The sequence below is a fragment of the Coregonus lavaretus genome, assembly GCF_964263955.1.
Source record: "Coregonus lavaretus genome assembly, contig: HAP1_SCAFFOLD_2078, whole genome shotgun sequence".
Lineage (NCBI taxonomy): Eukaryota > Metazoa > Chordata > Actinopteri > Salmoniformes > Salmonidae > Coregonus > Coregonus lavaretus.
In genome coordinates this window covers 8,013-26,624 of record NW_028164002.1, presented here as the reverse complement: position 1 = coordinate 26,624, position 18,612 = coordinate 8,013, and the positions used below count along the sequence as shown (strand labels likewise).

General features: G+C 44.7%; 1 protein-coding gene across 1 annotated transcript in view; it reads right to left on the bottom strand.

Annotated features, from left to right (window-relative positions):
- Positions 1-3,477, bottom strand: part of LOC311117587 (rhophilin-2-like) — a 59,019-nt gene extending 55,542 nt beyond the window's left edge. The window contains exon 1 of the mRNA XM_084192529.1: positions 3,256-3,477. Coding sequence (XP_084048655.1) covers positions 3,256-3,321 — 66 coding nt within the window. The 5' untranslated portion in view covers positions 3,322-3,477. The remainder of the gene's footprint in view (positions 1-3,255) is intronic.
- Positions 3,478-18,612: the final 15,135 nt, after the last annotated feature.

Here is an 18,612-nt window from a genome sequence, read left to right as displayed (position 1 = left end):
TCAGACAGAGACCGAGCTTTGGCTTGAACAGCCTACTTACAGGAGTGGGAAAGGTTGTTGTGGTGTGTGAAGACACTATGAGAAGCTCAAGGCAGTGTTGCATGAAATATACTATACTTCAATTCAATCAGCATTCTACACGAGAGAGAGAGAGAGGTAGAGAGAGAGATAGAGAGAGAGCGGTAGAGCGAGAGAGAGGTAGAGAGAGAGAGCTAGAGAGAGAGAGACGGAGCGAGAGAGACAGAGACAGAGAGAGCGGTAGAGAGAGGTAGAGAGAGAGAGAGAGAGAGAGAGAGAGAGAGAGAGAGAGGTATATATATATATATAGAGAGAGAGAAGTAGAGAGAGCTAGAGACAGAGAGAATAGAAAAGGAGAGAGGTCCAACTCCCCCCTCTCCCTTGATCATCAGACTAATAACAGAGCATTAATAGACACAGGAAGTCCGCTACAAAGCCTACAGCCAGACTCTCTTCACAGGGAGATCAGGGCAGCTTGACCACAACAAAGAACCTTTTCAACCCCTAACCCCTTTCAACCCCTAACCCCAATCATTTTCATCGCCGTACTAACTAGGGGTTGACTATGAAAACAAGCCTCTGCCCCGGCGGCCGCACAAATATGTAACTGCACTGGTTCAGCCTGTGAGAACTGTGACAGCCAGAGTCAACACATTACACCACGGTTGCGTCAAATGGCACCCTATAGGATCTGGTCAACAGTAGTGTACAGTGTACATAGAGAATAGGGTGCTATTTGGGACATAGCCCATTACTCAACGACAGACTAGTGAATACTCTTCCTCCATAGATAAAAGGTTACAGGACACTGTTGATATTGACATGTACCGCAACTAGCCGAAGCACTACTGTAGCTCAATTGGTAGAGCATGGCGCTTGTAACGCCAGGGTAGTGGGTTCGATCCCCGGGACCACCCATACGTAAAAATGTATGCACACATGACTGTAAGTCGCTTTGGATAAAAGCGTCTGCTAAATGGCATATTATTAGCCTATGACTATGAGAAAGACACACCAGACAATCTGTATAAAAAAAAAAAGTATTTATCGTGATCTATTTAATAGGCTATACCCTGAGCTTCCGGGGACATCTATTATACAAATGAAGAGTCAACATGTTAACTACATCCTGTCTTACCAGAAACTAAACCATTTTCTACAGATACACTTCCAGGGATCACAGATTAAATCCCAGTGAAACTACCTCCCGGAAAAATAACTCAGGTTTCATGACAGGTCTTTCATTGGCTGTAACCCAAATGGCATTCTATTCCCTATATAGTGCACTACTTTAGACCAGAGAATGGCACCCTATTCCCTATATAGAGCACTACTTTAGACCAGAGAATGGTACCCTATTCCCTATATAGTGCACTACTTTAGACCAGAGAATGGCACCCTATTCCCTATATAGTGCACTACTTTAGACCAGAGAATGGCACCCTATTCCCTATATAGTGCACTACTTTAGACCAGGACCCATAGGGGATAGTGAGCCATTTGACCAGGACCCATTGGGGATAGGGTACCATTTGACCAGGACCCATTGGGGATAGGGTACCATTTGACCAGGACCCATAGGGGATAGTGAGCCATTTGACCAGGACCCATTGGGGATAGGGTACCATTTGACCAGGACCCATTGGGGATAGGGTACCATTTGACCAGGACCCATTGGGGATAGGGTACCATTTGACCAGGACCCATTGGGGATAGGGTACCATTTGGGACACAGCCTAGGCCTAATGTAAAAGGAATGTTCTGGGGGCAACGACCGATGCCTGGCTGGAATTCCTCATCCATAACTCTGTCTGTCAGCTTGCCAGAAGACACCGACCGTTACGCCTGTTTACACTGAGCTGCACAGGGGTGGGAACACAATCATGGTTACATTAACACACCCTGGAACTGGTGCGAGATACGGGCTGGAAAACGTACCTCAATGCAAGGCTGGGATATGCCACTGTTCTCCAAACTTTACCTTTAGGAAAGGGGGAAAGGGGGGGGGGTACCTAGTCAGTTGCTTAACTGAACGCATTTAACCCAACCCCTCTGAATCAGAGAGGTGCGGGGGACTATTGACATCACGGCCCCACGGGGAGAAGTTGTTGTCGGGGGTTAACTGCCTTGCTCATGGGCAGAACGGCAGATTTTCTCATCTTGCCGGCTCGGGGATTCGAACCAGCGACCTTTCGGTTACTGGCCCAACGCTCTTAACTGCTAGGCTACCTTCATAACAGCTGCTGTAGCTACTGCTAGCTAGCATGAGGTGGCTGCTGTAGCTACTGCTAGCTAGCATGAGGTGGCTGCTGTAGCTACTGCTAGCTAGCATGAGGACGAAAAGGGCAGTGTTCAGGGAAAACCAGCAGTATTTCAATCTTCCAGATGGAGCAGTGTGGAACCTGTGGATTAAAAGGTAAAGTTTGGAGAACAGTGGCATATCCCAGCCTTGCATTGAGGTACGTTTTCCGGGCCCGTATCTCGCACCAGTTCCAGGGTGTAGCTTAGTGGTTAAGAGCATTGTACCAGTAACCGAAAGGTCGCTGGTTCTAATCCCCAAGCCGACTAGGTGAAAAATCTGTCGATGTGCCCTTGAGCAAGGCACTTAACCCTAATTGCTCCTGTAAGTTGCTCTGGATAAGAGCGTCTGCTAATTGACCTATTTATTTATTTATTTATTTATATATATTTAATGTAACCATGATTGTGTTCCGACCCCTGTGCAGCTCAGTGTAAACGAGCGTAACGGTAGGGTCGGTATCTTCTGGCAGTCTGTCCGCTATCTCTCCAACCATGCCAGCTTGTCATCCAGGGGCATGTTCCACAGAAAGACACACACACCACAGACACACAGGCAGGAACGAACACACACACACACACACACACACACACACCTCAGTAGATAAAAGCATTCCATAAATACCTGATAATGTATTCACAGTAGCCTGTGAGATAAATGTCCATTAGGCTGGCCACTGCCCCATTAAAAACCGCAGATAGCGTTATCGTATTAAAAAAAAAATTGGGTATAAACCACTAATCAAACAGGTAGTTCGCCAGACATCAACACCGGTTGCTTTGATAGAGATGAAATACATTAGAAATACGTCCACTAGGCCACTATTCATTTCAGTGAAAGCAGAAATACTGCGTTTATAATGGACAGAGGCCATTCAAAAGTACACGGTTTGTAACTGCGCTTTCATCTTTATCATAAAAACTTAAAAAATCACTCACCTTTTTAAAATATCCATTCTGACCCGCTCGGTCCTTGATCCCGTTGGTCATTATTGTGTCCGTCATTCTGAACTTTCAAACGCAGCCAAAAGCTTCGAAGAAATACGTAAAAGTGGAATATCGTTGTGAGCCTGTTGTTCAACAGGTGCGTCTTCCCCAGCTATAACAATCAGTCACCGCTTCGGTCTTGCGTCTATTCGTTGTGTGACATCACTCTACCAGACGGTCGCTATTCTCCACGTAGCTGAACTAGAAACCCCACCCCGAGAGTGTGACGGCGGAGGGTTGCAGCGCAGACAAAACGGGAAAGTTACCGGTATCTTTGGTTGCAGTGTGTTGCTTTTGTAGGTAGGTGGGGCTCCAATCGCTCCTCTTCAGTATTTGCATAAGGAGCCTGATTTATTGTTGTACGTGGAAGGAAACTTTGCCAATAGAGAATGTTTAGTGATTCAGAAGTACGCAAGAAAAAGCATTAAATATTTTTTGGCTTCGCCTACTTTTCTTTTAGTAGTTCTCTCACTTACATAGAGAACGGCAACTTATAGCTGCAAGCAGCAACGGACAGGGTTCACAGAATGACAGAAAGGACAAGATCAGAGTGGATTTAAACTGGTTTAAATAGTAATGTCTTTGATGACCCTGAAAGGTTTCAAGCTGATGGGCCATTGTGACGTGATTTTTACAAAGGATTTAAAGGTGCAATATGCAGGAATCGCTTTGACATTTCCTGGATGCTAAAATTCTAATAGTTTGCCTTATTTCAGTGTATGTGACAAAACAAGCACTCAGAGTGTAGAGAATCATTGTACCATCTAAACCGCTGTGAAATATATTTTCAATAATTAAAAAAATATTGTTTTTCCAGCTGTTTGAACCTGGTGTACAAAACCATGAGGCCCTGCTATATGATCAGCACACTTTGTAGTGTGAACCATGGACACCTGCTATATGATCAGCACACTGTGTAGTGTGAACCATGGACACCTGCTATATGATCAGCACACTGTGTAGTGTGAACCATGGACACCTGCTATATGATCAGCACACTGTGTAGTGTGAACCATGGACACTGCTATATGATCAGCACACTGTGTAGTGTGAACCATGGACACCTGCTATATGATCAGCACACTGTGTAGTGTGAACCATGGACACCTGCTATATGATCAGCACACTGTGTAGTGTGAACCATGGACACCTGCTATATGATCAGCACACTGTGTAGTGTGAACCATGGACACCTGCTATATGATCAGCACACTGTGTAGTGTGAACCATGGACACTGCTATATGATCAGCACACTGTGTAGTGTGAACCATGGACACTGCTATATGATCAGCACACTGTGTAGTGTGAACCATGGACACTGCTATATGATCAGCACACTGTGTAGTGTGAACCATGGACACCTGCTATATGATCAGCACACTGTGTAGTGTGAACCATGGACACCTGCTATATGATCAGCACACTGTGTAGTGTGAACCATGGACACCTGCTATATGATCAGCACACATGTACATATTACTTCAACTACCTCAACTAGCCGGTGCCCCCGCACATTGACTCTGCACCGGTACCCCCCTGTATATATAGCCTCCCTACTGTTATTTCCCATTGACTCTGCACCGGTACCCCCCTGTATATATAGCCTCCCTACTGTTATTTCCCATTGACTCTGCACCGGTACCCCCCTGTATATATAGCCTCCCTACTGTTATTTCCCATTGACTCTGCACCTGTACCCCCCTGTATATATAGCCTCCCTACTGTTATTTCCCATTGACTCTGCACCGGTACCCCCGTGTATATATAGCCTCCCTACTGTTATTTCCCATTGACTCTGCACCGGTACCCCCCTGTATATATAGCCTCCCTACTGTTATTTTATTTTACTTCTGCTCTTTTTTTCTCAACACTTTTTTGTTGTTTTATTCTACTTTTTTATTAAAAATAAATGCACTGTTGGTTAAGGGCTGTAGGTAAGCATTTCACTGTAATGTCTGCACCTGTTGTATTCGGCGCATGTGGACAATAACATTTGATTTGATTTGATCAGCACACTGTGTAGCGTGAACCATCGACACTGCTATATGATCAGCACGCTGTGTAGTGGGGCGGCAGGTAGCTTAGTGGTTAAGAGCGTTGTGCCAGTAACCGAAAGGTCGCTGGTTCTAATCCCCGAGCTGACTAGGTGAAAAATCTGCCGATGTGCCCTTGAGCAAGGCACTTAACCCTAATTGCTCCTGTAAGTTGCTCTGGATAAGAGCGTCTGCTAAATGACATAAATGTAAATGTCGTGTGAACCATGGGGCCCTGACTGTGTAATGTGTAATGTGTACTGTGGGGCTTATTTGGCCTTGGAGCACAGCTATTCCGCCCCCTGACGCCCCCCCCCTGACACCCCCTGTGTACACTAAAGACTGTCAATGCTGTAGTATGCTGTTACAGCCCTCATGCTAGCTTGTCAATAGCCTATACTTGTCCCCAAGGTTACTGAGAGCATTGGTCAGCCATATTGTGGTTGTGGTCCACTCCTCTCTGTCACAACAAGTGGCGGGATACTGGGGAAACACACATTGTCTCGGTAATTGGTGTGTCTTTGGTTGCTTAGAAACTGTACTTGAAAGGTAAGCTCTCCAGACACAGTTGTTGTTCTTCAAGGTTGCTGCCATGATTGTGTTGTTGATTGCTAGGAATGATTTCAGCTAGAGGAGGGGAGGCATTTTCATTACCGCTGGTCTGTCTTTCTTTATAGGGAACCTTGAATGAAAACCTTTTAGAAGTTAAACCATTTATGTGGTTCAGTCTGAAAACTGTAATATTCCCTAGATTTTTACCCAAAACGGATTGAAAAGAAAATACTTTTTTGACTTCAGATTGAATTGGAATAAAACAAAGAAATTAATTGTATAGATAGCTCATAGCAGTTATTAAGATAGGCAGGGAGTACAATCCTGAAATAAACACCCTGGCTACTTGGTTTCTAAATATGACAGACATTAACACTTAAAGGAAAAATCCACTCAAAAACTATATTTTGTTATTTTTTTAATTAGTCCACTGTTGATACAGCCCCAAAATGTTTTGCATGTCAGCAGTCAAGTTTTCAAGATATTGGACTTTCAAGAAGCAAAGTGTCACCGGCCACATCATCATGATGACATCATGATGATGACATGATGACATCATCATGATGATGTCGCCGGTGACTATTGTCACGTTCCTGTGCTTGTTGGAACTAGGAAACTCTGACATTTCCGACTTGTTAACTGGTTGTAGTTATACATGTGCCGGGTTCAACCAATTAGCAAGTTGGACATTTCAGAGTTTCTAGGTCCGACTAGCACGTGAACGCGGCAACTTTGCTCAGGGTTAGGGTCTGCCAGGGACTGAGGGTTAGGGATAGGGTCTATCAGGGACTGAGGGATAGGGTCTGTCAGGGACTGAGGCTTAGGGATAGGGTCTATCAGGGACTGAGGGACAGGGTCTGTCAGGGACTGAGGCTTGGGGATAGGGTCTATCAGGGACTGAGGGATAGGGATAGGGTCTATCAGGGACTGAGGGATAGGGTATATCAGGGACTGAGGCTTAGGGATAGGGTCTGTCAGGGACTGAGGTTTAGGGTTAGGGTCTGTCAGGGACTGAGGCTTAGGGATAGGGTCTATCAGGGACTGAAGCTGAGGGATAGGGTCTGTCAGGGATTGAGGCTTGGGGATAGGGTCTATCAGGGACTGAGGGATAGGGATAGGGTCTATCAGGGACTGAGGCTTTGGGATAGGGTCTATCAGGGACTGAGGGATAGGGATAGGGTTTATCAGGGACTGAGGGATAGGGATAGGGTCTATCAGGGACTGAGGGATAGGGATAGGGTCTATCAGGGACTGAGGAATAGGGTCTATCAGGGACTGAGGCTTAGGGATAGGGTCTATCAGGGACTAAGGGATAGGGATAGGGTCTATCAGGGACTGAGGGATAGGGATAGGGTCTATCAGGGACTGAGGGATAGGGATAGGGTCTATCAGGGACTGAGGGATAGGGATAGGGTCTATCAGGGACTGAGGGATAGGGATAGGGTATATCAGGGACTGAGGCTTATGGATAGGGTCTATCAGGGACTGAGGGATAGGGATAGGGTCTATCAGGGACTGAGGCTTAGGGATAGGGTCTATCAGGGACTGAGGGATAGGGATAGGGTTTATCAGGGACTGAGGCTTTGGGATAGGGTCTATCAGGGACTGAGGGATAGGGATAGGGTTTATCAGGGACTGAGGGATAGGGATAGGGTCTATCAGGGACTGAGGAATAGGGTCTATCAGGGACTGAGGCTTAGGGATAGGGTCTATCAGGGACTGAGGGATAGTGATAGGGTCTATCAGGGACTGAGGGATAGGGATAGGGTCTATCAGGGACTGAGGGATAGGGATAGGGTTTATCAGGGACTGAGGGATAGGGATAGGGTCTATCAGGGACTGAGGGATAGGGATAGGGTCTATCAGGGACTTAGGGATAGGGATAGGGTCTATCAGGGACTTAGGGATAGGGTATATCAGGAACTGAAGCTGAGGGATAGGTTCTATCGGGGACTGAGGATGTAACATCAATCTAACTAAGATTTCAACACACAGGACTGGATACCTTGAGAAACAGCATCCCCCTGCCAAGTGGACCGAACAAACATGGCCTGCCAGCAATGGGTCAATAAACTAGGTAGAGTCTGGGGCATTATGACCTGGTGCCATCATGCAGGGTATGTACAACTATTGGCCCAAAATGCTGGGGGTTTCAGAAGCTTATTGGAGGCTTAGGGTTTCCTGTTTCAGTGTTATTACAAGCAAGAGAAAACCAGCTCCTGACACCATAACATGTCTCTGCTCTATTTGACCAGCTCCTGACACCATAACATGTCTCTGCTCTATTTGACCAGCTCCTGACACCATAACATGTCTCTGCTCTATTTGACCAGCTCCTGACATCATAACATGTCTCTGCTCTATTTGACCAGCTCCTGACACCATAACATGTCTCTGTTCTATTTGACCAGCTCCTGACACCATAACATGTCTCTGCTCTATTTGACCAGCTCCTGACACCATAACATGTCTCTGCTCTATTTGACCAGCTCCTGACATCATAACATGTCTCTGCTCTATTTGACCAGCTCCTGACACCATAACATGTCTCTGCTCTATTTGACCAGCTCCTGACACCATAACATGTCTCTGCTCTATTTGACCAGCTCCTGACACCATAACATGTCTCTGCTCTATTTGACCAGCTCCTGACACCATAACATGTTTCTCTGCTCTATTTGACCAGCTCCTGACACCATAACATGTCTCTGTTCTATTTGACCAGCTCCTGACACCATAACATGTCTCTGCTCTATTTGACCAGCTCCTGACACCATAACATGTTTCTCTGCTCTATTTGACCAGCTACTGACATCATAACATGTTTCTCTGCTCTATTTGACCAGCTCCTGACACCATAACATGTCTCTGCTCTATTTGACCAGCTCCTGACACCATAACATGTCTCTGCTCTATTTGACCAGCTCCTGACATCATAACATGTCTCTGCTCTATTTGACCAGCTACTGACATCATAACATGTTTCTCTGCTCTATTTGACCAGCTCCTGACACCATAACATGTCTCTGCTCTATTTGACCAGCTCCTGACACCATAACATGTCTCTGCTCTATTTGACCAGCTCCTGACATCATAACATGTCTCTGCTCTATTTGACCAGCTCCTGACACCATAACATGTCTCTGTTCTATTTGACCAGCTCCTGACACCATAACATGTCTCTGTTCTATTTGACCAGCTCCTGACACCATAACATGTCTCTGCTCTATTTGACCAGCTCCTGACACCATAACATGTCTCTGCTCTATTTGACCAGCTCCTGACACCATAACATGTCTCTGCTCTATTTGACCAGCTCCTGACACCATAACATGTCTCTGTTCTATTTGACTCTGTCTGAGGATAAAACTCGAGAAATAGCACCTGCCCACAGGGCAGAGACGTCAGTTCAATGTCTAGTTTTAACAACTAACGTGATTTCAACGTGAAATCAACAATGAGTTTTCCACGTTGCTTCAACGTTATCAAATTGATTTATTTGGTTGAAATGACGTGGAAACAACGTTGAATGAACCAGTTTTTGCCCAGTGGGTGGTGTGTGTCTTATAATACAGTATATTATATATTCTTGTTAGTTAATGTGTGCTACACCTTAGCTGAATGCACTGACTGGAAGTAGCTCTGGATAAAAGTGTCTGCTAAATTACCAAAATGTAAATACTTAGGATTTTAACTGTTCTAGCGCAGATAGTTAAATTTCTCACAATCAATAATCACCCAACAAGGAACATGTAGGGACATGTAATGAAATGGGAGGTTGGCACACTTTCTATTTCACAGCAAAGGACATCCTTTTCATAGACTAAGGTTTCTTTGTCCTGCAACATGGCTCAGTGCCGGACACGTCTCTGTTCTATTTTACACACTGTAGCAGTGCCTTGGTAACCAGGAGAAACACTGTAGCAGTGCCTTGGTAACCAGGAGAAACACTGTAGCAGTGCCTTGGTAACCAGGAGAAACACTGTAGCAGTGCCTTGGTAACCAGGAGAAACACTGTAGCAGTGCCTTGGTAACCAGGAGAAACACTGTAGCAGTGCCTTAGTAACCAGGAGAAACACTGTAGCAGTGACTTGGTAACCAGGAGAAACACTGTAGCAGTGACTTGGTAACCAGGAGAAACACTGTAACAGTGCCTTGGTAACCAGGAGAAACACTGTAGCAGTGCCTTGGTAACCAGGAGAAACACTGTAGCAGTGCCTTGGTAACCAGGAGAAACACTGTAGCAGTGCCTTGGTAACCAGGAGAAACACTGTAGCAGTGCCTTGGTAACCAGGAGAAACACTGTAGCAGTGCCTTGGTAACCAGGAGAAACACTGTAGCAGTGCCTTGGTAACCAGGAGAAACACTGTAGCAGTGCCTTGGTAACCAGGAAAAACACTGTAGCAGTGCCTTGGTAACCAGGAGAAACACTGTAGCAGTGACTTGGTAACCAGGAGAAACACTGTAGCAGTGCCTTAGTAACCAGGAGAAACACTGTAGCAGTGACTTGGTAACCAGGAGAAACACTGTAGCAGTGACTTGGTAACCAGGAGAAACACTGTAACAGTGCCTTGGTAACCAGGAGAAACACTGTAGCAGTGCCTTGGTAACCAGGAGAAACACTGTAGCAGTGCCTTGGTAACCAGGAGAAACACTGTAGCAGTGCCTTGGTAACCAGGAGAAACACTGTAGCAGTGACTTGGTAACCAGGAGAAACACCGTAGCAGTGCCTTGGTAACCAGGAGAAACACTGTAGCAGTGACTTGGTAACCAGGAGAAACACTGTAGCAGTGCCTTGGTAACCAGGAGAAACACTGTAGCAGTGCCTTGGTAACCAGGAGAAACACTGTAGCAGTGCCTTGGTAACCAGGAGAAACACTGTAGCAGTGCCTTGGTAACCAGGAGAAACACTGTAGCAGTGCCTTGGTAACCAGGAGAAACACTGTAGCAGTGCCTTGGTAACCAGGAGAAACACACTGTAGCAGTGACTTGGTAACCAGGAGAAACACTGTAGCAGTGCCTTGGTAACCAGGAGAAACACTGTAGCAGTGACTTGGTAACCAGGAGAAACACTGTAGCAGTGACTTGGTAACCAGGAGAAACACTGTAGCAGTGCCTTGGTAACCAGGAGAAACACTGTAGCAGTGCCTTGGTAACCAGGAGAAACACTGTAGCAGTGCCTTGGTAACCAGGAGAAACACTGTAGCAGTGCCTTGGTAACCAGGAGAAACACTGTAGCAGTGCCTTGGTAACCAGGAGAAACACTGTAGCAGTGCCTTGGTAACCAGGATAATTTATATTTGTATTTTATTATGGATCCCAATTAGCTGCTGCCAGCAAAATGATACATAAAAAAAAATATTACAATATATTCACAACAGATTTCACAACACATTAAGTGTGTGTCCTCAGGCCTCTACTCTACTACCACATATCTACAACACAAAATCCATGTGTACGTGTGTGTATAGTGCATATGTTATTGTGTGTGTGTGTGCATGTGTCTGTGCCTATGTTTGTGTTGCTTCACAGTCCCCGCTGTTCCATAAGGTGTATTTTTATCAGGTTTTTTAAATCTGACTTTACTGCTTGCATCAGTTACCTGATGTGGAATAGAGTTCCATGTAGTCATGGCTCTATGTAGTACTGTGCGCCTCCCATAGTCTGTTCTGGACTTGGGGACTGTGAAGAGACCTCTGGTGGCATGTCTTGTGGGGTATGCATGGGTGTCTGAGCTGTGTGCCAGTAGTTCAAACAGACAGCTCTGTGTTTTCAACATGTCAATACCTCTCACAAATACAAGTAGTGATGAAGTCAATCTCTCCTCCACTTTGAGCCAGGAGAGATTGACATGCATATTATTAATGTTAGCTCTCTCCAAGGGCCAGCCGTGCTGCCCTGTTCTGAGCCAATTGCAATTTTCCTAAGTCCCTCTTTGTGGCACCTGACCACACGACTGAACAGTAGTCCAGGTGCCACAAAACTAGGGACTGTAGGACCTGCCTTGTTGATAGTGCTGTTAAGAAGGCAGAGCAGCGCTTTATTATGGACAGAATTCTGTCACGTTCGTTGTGTAAAGGATTGGACCAAGGTGCAGCGTGGTATGCGGACATGTTTTAATTATTTAAATAAACACTTGACAAAATAACAAAAGCAACTGAACGGGAAGTTCTAAAGGTTAACAGCAACAGGCTGAAACAGAAACAAGATCCCACAACTAAAGGTAGGCAAAATGGCTGATCCCCAATCAGAGACAACGATCGACAGCTGCCTCTGATTTGGGAACCACACCCGGCCAAACATAGAAATATATAACATAGAACAACATTCATTCACACCCTGACCAAACTAACTAGAGACATAACAGGGTTCTCAGGGCTCTCAAGGTCAGGGCGTGACAACTTCTCCCCATCTTAGCTATTGTATATGTTTTGACCATGACAGTTTACAATCCAGGGTTACGCCAAGCAGTTTAGTCTCCTCAACTTGCTCAATTTCCACATGATTCACTACAAGATTTAGTTGAGGTTTAGAGTTTAGTGAATGATTTGTCCCAAATACAATGCTTTTAGTTTTAGAAATATTTAGGGACTAACTAATTAATTGACACCCATTCTGAAACTAACTGCAGCTCTTTGTTAAGTGTTGCAGTTATTTCAGTCGCTGTGGTAGCTGACGTGTATAGTGTTGAGTCATCCGCATACATAGACACACTGGCATGTCGTTGGTAAAGATTGAAAAAAGTAAGGGGCCTAGACAGCTGCCCTGGGGAATTCCTAATTCTACCTGGATTTTGTTGGAGAGGCTTCCAGACAGGTAACTCTTTATCCACAAAATTGCAGGGGGTGTAAAAGCCATAACACATATGTTTTTCCAGCAACAGACTATGATCGATAATGTCAAAAGCCGCTCTGAAGTCTAACAAAACAGCCCCCACAATATTTTTGTCATACATTTCTCTCAGCCAATTATCAGTCATTTGTGTAAGTGCTGTGCTTGTTGAATGTCCTTTCCTATAAGCATGCTGAAAGTCTGTTGTCAATTTGTTTACTGTAAAATAGCATTGTATCTGGTCAAACACCATTTTTTCAAAAAGTTTACTGAGGGTTGGTAACAGGCTGATTGGTCGGCTATTTGATCCAGTAAAGGGGGCTTTACTATTCTTAGGTAGCGGAATGACTTTAGCTTCCCTCCAAGCCTGAGGGCACACACTTTCTAGTAGGCTTAAATTGAAGATATGGCAAATATGAGTAGCAATATCGTACACTAACATCTTCAGTAATTGTCAGACCCTTGTGGCTTGTCATTGTTGATAGACAACAATAATCTTTTCACCTCTTCCACACTTACTACAGTGGCTTGCGAAAGTTATTCACCCCACTTGGCATTTTTCCTATTTTGTTGCCTTACAACCTGGAATTAAAATTTAGTTTTTTTGGGGGGGTTTGTATCATTTGATTTACACAACATGCCTACCACTTTGAAGATGCAAAATATGTTTTATTGTGAACAAACAAGAAATAAAGACAAAAAAACAGAAAACTTGAACGTGCATAACTATTCACCCCCACAAAGTCAATACTTTGTAGAGCCACCTTTTGTAGCAATTACAGCTGCAAGTCTCTTGGGGTATGTCTCTATAAGCTTGGCACATCTAGCCACTGGGATTTTTGCCCATTCTTTAAGGCAAAACTGCTCCAGCTCCTTCAAGTTGGATGGGTTCCGCTGGTGTACAGCAATCTTTAAGTCATACCACAGATTCTCAATTGGATTGAGGTCTGGGCTTTGACTAGGCCATTCCAAGACATTTAAATGTTTCCCCTTAAACCATTCAAGTGTTGCTTTAGCAGTATGCTTAGGGTCATTGTCCTGCTGGAAGGTGAACCTCCGTCCCAGTCTCAAATATCTGGAAGACTGAAACAGGTTTCCCTCAAGAATTTCCCTGTATTTAGCGGCATCCATCATTCCTTCAATTCTGACCAGTTTCCCAGTCCCTGCCGATGAAAACATCCCCACAGCATGATGCTGCCACCACCATGCTTCACTGTGGGGATGGTGTTCTCGGGGTGATGAGAGGTGTTGGGTTTGTGCCAGACATAGCATTTTCCTTGATGGCCAAAAAGCAAAATTTTAGTCTCATCTGACCAGAGTCCCTTCTTCCATATGTTTGGGGAGTCTCCCACATGGCTTTTGGCGAACACCAAATGTGTTTGCTTATTTTCTTGTTTAAGCAATGGCTTTTTTTCTGGCCATTCTTCCGTAAAGCCCAGCTCTGTGGAGTGGATGGCTTAAAGTGGTCCTATGGACAGATACTCCAATCTCTGCTGTGGAGCTTTGCAGCTCCTTCAGGGTTATCTTTGGTCTCATTGTTGCCTCTCTGATTAATGCCCTCCCTGCCTGGTCCGTGAGTTTTGGTGGGCAGCCCTCTCTTGGCAGGTTTGTTGTGGTGCCATATGCTTTCCATTTTTTAATAATGGATTTAATGGTGCTCCATGGGATGTTCAAAGTTTGGGATATTTTTTTTAAAACCCAACCCTGATCTGTACTTCTCCACAACTTTGTCCCTGACCTGTTTGGAGAGCTCCTTGGTCTTCGTGGTGCCGCTTGCTTGGTGGTGCCCCTTGCTTAGTGGTGTTGCAGACTCTGGGGCTGGTTTCATGTGACAGATCATGTGACACTTAGATTGCACACAGGTGGACTTTATTTAACTAATTATGTGACTTCTGAAGGTAATTGGTTGCACCAGATCTTATTTAGGGGCTTCATAGCAAAGGGGGTGAATACATATGCACGCACCACTTTTCCGGTATTTATTTTTTAGAATGTTTTGAAACAAGTTATTTTTTTCATTTCACTTCACCAATTTGGACTATTTTGTGTATGTCCATTACATGAAATCCATATAAAAATCCATTTAAATTACAGGTTGTAATGCAACAAAATAGGAAAAACGTCAAGGGGGATGAATACTTTTGCAAGGCACTGTATATAGAATTCAAAATTACAATGCAGGTTATTGTAGCAGTGCCTTGGTAACCAGGAGAAACACACTGTAGCAATGCCTTGGTAACCAGGAGAAACACACTGTAGCAATGCCTTGGTAACCAGGAGAAACACACTGTAGCAATGCCTTGGTAACCAGGAGAAACACACTGTAGCAGTGCCTTGGTAACCAGGAGAAACACACTGTAGCAATGCCTTGGTAACCAGGAGAAACACACTGTAGCAATGCCTTGGTAACCAGGAGAAACACACTGTAGCAATGCCTTGGTAACCAGGAGAAACACACTGCAGCAATGCCTTGGTAACCAGGAGAAACACACTGTAGCAATGCCTTGGTAACCAGGAGAAACACACTGTAGCAATGCCTTGGTAACCAGGAGAAACACACTGTAGCAATGCCTTGGTAACCAGGAGAAACACACTGTAGCAATGCCTTGGTAACCAGGAGAAACACACTGTAGCAATGCCTTGGTAACCAGGAGAAACACACTGTAGCAGTGCCTTGGTAACCAGGAGAAACACACTGTAGCAGTGCCTTGGTAACCAGGAGAAACACACTGTAGCAGTGCCTTGGTAACCAGGAGAAACACACTTCTTACACAGCCTTTCTGAAATTAGCCCACCCAACTACCTCATCCCCATATTGTTATTTATTTTGCTCATTTGCACCCCAGTATCTCTATTTGCACATAATCTCTTGCACATCTATCATTCCAGTGTTAATACTAATTGTAATTATTTTGCACTATAGCCTATTTATTGCCTTACCTTCATAACTTACTACATTCGCACACACTGTATATATATTTTTCTGTTGTATTTTTGACTTTATGTTTTGTTTACCCCATATGTAACTCTGTGTTGTTGTTTTTATCGCATTGCTTTGCTTTATCATGGCTGGTCGCAGTTGTAAATGAGAACTTGTTCTCAACTGGCTTACCTGGTTAAATAAAGGTGAAAAAATAAATAAAAAGACAGGCAGCACAGATGGAACATGAGGAAACAGCCAGCACAGATGGAACATGAGGAAACAGGCAGCACAGATGGAACATCAGGAAACAGGCAGCACAGATGGAACATGAGGAAACAGGCAGCACAGATGGAACATCAGGAAACAGGCAGCACAGATGGAACATGAGGAAACAGGCAGCACAGATGGAACATGAGGAAACAGGCAGCACAGATGGAACATGAGGAAACAGGCAGCACAGATGGAACATGAGGAAACAGCCAACACAGATGGAACATGAGGAAACAGGCAGCACAGATGAAACATGAGGAAACAGGCAGCACAGATGGAACATCAGGAAACAGGCAGCACAGATGGAACATCAGCAAACAGGCAGCACAGATGGAACATGAGGAAACAGCCAACACAGATGGAACATGAGGAAACAGGCAGCACAGATGGAACATGAGGAAACAGGCAGCACAGATGGAACATGAGGAAACAGCCAACACAGATGGAACATCAGGAAACAGGCAGCACAGATGGAACATCAGGAAACAGGCAGCACAGATGGAACATCAGGAAACAGGCAGCACAGATGGAACATCAAGAAACAGCCAGCACAGATGGAACATGAGGAAACAGGCAGCACAGATGGAACATCAGGAAACAGGCAGCACAGATGGAACATGAGGAAACAGGCAGCACAGATGGAACATCAGGAAACAGGCAACACAGATGGAACATGAGGAAACAGGCAGCACAGATGGAACATGAGGAAACAGGCAGCACAGATGGAACATGAGGAAACAGGCAGCACAGATGGAACATGAGGAAACAGGCAGCACAGATGGAACATGAGGAAACAGGCAGCACAGATGGAACATGAGGAAACAGGCAGCACAGATGGAACATGAGGAAACAGGCAGCACAGATGGAACATGAGGAAACAGGCAGCACAGATGGAACATCAGGAAACAGGCAGCACAGATGGAACATCAGGAAACAGGCAGCACAGATGGAACATCAGGAAACAGGCAGCACAGATGGAACATGAGGAAACAGGCAGCACAGATGGAACATCAGGAAACAGGCAGCACAGATGGAACATCAGGAAACAACCAACACAAGTGGTATCAGGGAGTGGGAAGGTAAAACATTGTAGCTCTAGAACAGTGGGTTGGAGATGATTGCAATCAGTGGTGCCCCCCCCCCCCCCTTTCACAACTCAACCACTGATTACATTAATAGGGGTTTAGAACCGTTTTGTTGTTGTTGGTGTAACAGAGTAAGAAATATATCCTGTTCTATTAGTGAAGTTCGCCAAAATTACTTTCATAAGCATTGAATTCATGTTATTGAGTTCATGTTTGAAATGTCTTATAGCTTCAATGATTCCTATTGACAGGTTTCATTCATTGGTACTTGACTGACATCGTGTGGTTGGTTGACGGTGTTGCACCCTGGCTGCTGTATTATTTTATATTATAATGTGAAGTGTACTTTCGTTGTTTTACCAGCGTTTTCATGCTAACTTGTTAGCTATGCTAGCTCTCGTCCTGTTTGCCGTGGACACTGTTAGCTAGCTTGTTTTCAACATGTGCGCCATGTACAACCCTAGAAGGTTCAACATTTTTGTTGAGTTTTTTAATCCTTTTATGTTGTAGGAGTGTGAGAGAGGTCATAAATCAACTAACACTGCTATTGTCTGCCCCCCCCCCCACCCCAAAAAACAGATGGTATGAGCTCCAGTACCATTTTCAATGCCTGCTGATTGGTTGCCTCCAAAAGGAGTTAGAACCGGAAGGTTACGTAGGCATATATTTTGCATATATTATGCTTCCTCCTACTGTTTCGAAGTCATGAGGTACAGCGCCTTGCAAAAGTATTCATCCCCCTTGGCGTTTTTCCTATTTTGTTGCATTACAACCTGTCATTTAAATTGATTTTTATTTGGATGACATGTAATGGACATACACAAAATAGTCCAAAAATGAAAAGAATAACTTGTTTCAAAGATTTAAAAAAAATAATTACGGAAAAGTGGTGCGTGCATATGTATTCACCCCCTTTGCTATGAAGCCCCTAAATAAGATCTGGTGCAACCAACTACCTTCAGAAGTCACATAATTAGTTAAATAAAGTCCACCTGTGTCTAATCTAAGTGTCACATGATCTGTCACATGATCTCAGTGTATATATACACCTGTTCTGAATGGCCCCAGATTCTGCAACACCACTAAGCAAGGGGCACCACCAAGCAAGCAGCACCATGAAGACCAAGGAGCTCTCCAAACAGGTCAGGGACAAAGTTGTGGAGAGTCCTATTTGTAAGTCGCTCTGGATAAGAGCGTCTGCTAAATGACGTAAATGTAAATGTAAATGTAAGTACAGATCAGGGTTGGGTTATAAAAAAAAATCTGAAACTTTGAACATCCCACGGAGCACCATTAAAACCATTATTAAAAAATTGAAAGAATATGGCATCACAACAAACCTGCCAAGAGAGGGCCGCACACCAAAACTCACAGACAAGGCAAGGAGGGCATTAATCAGAGAGGCAACAAAGAGACCAAAGATAACCCTGAAGGAGCTGCAAAGCTCCACAGCGGAGATTGGAGTATCTGTCCATAGGACCACTTTAAGCCGTACACTCCACAGAGCTGGGCTTGGCAGAGCTGGGCAAGGTGGCGATAAAGGGTTGTGTTTCAGAAGTAGTCCTTACTCCACTCCTCAACCACCACAAGGTGGCGATAAAGGGTTGTGTTTCA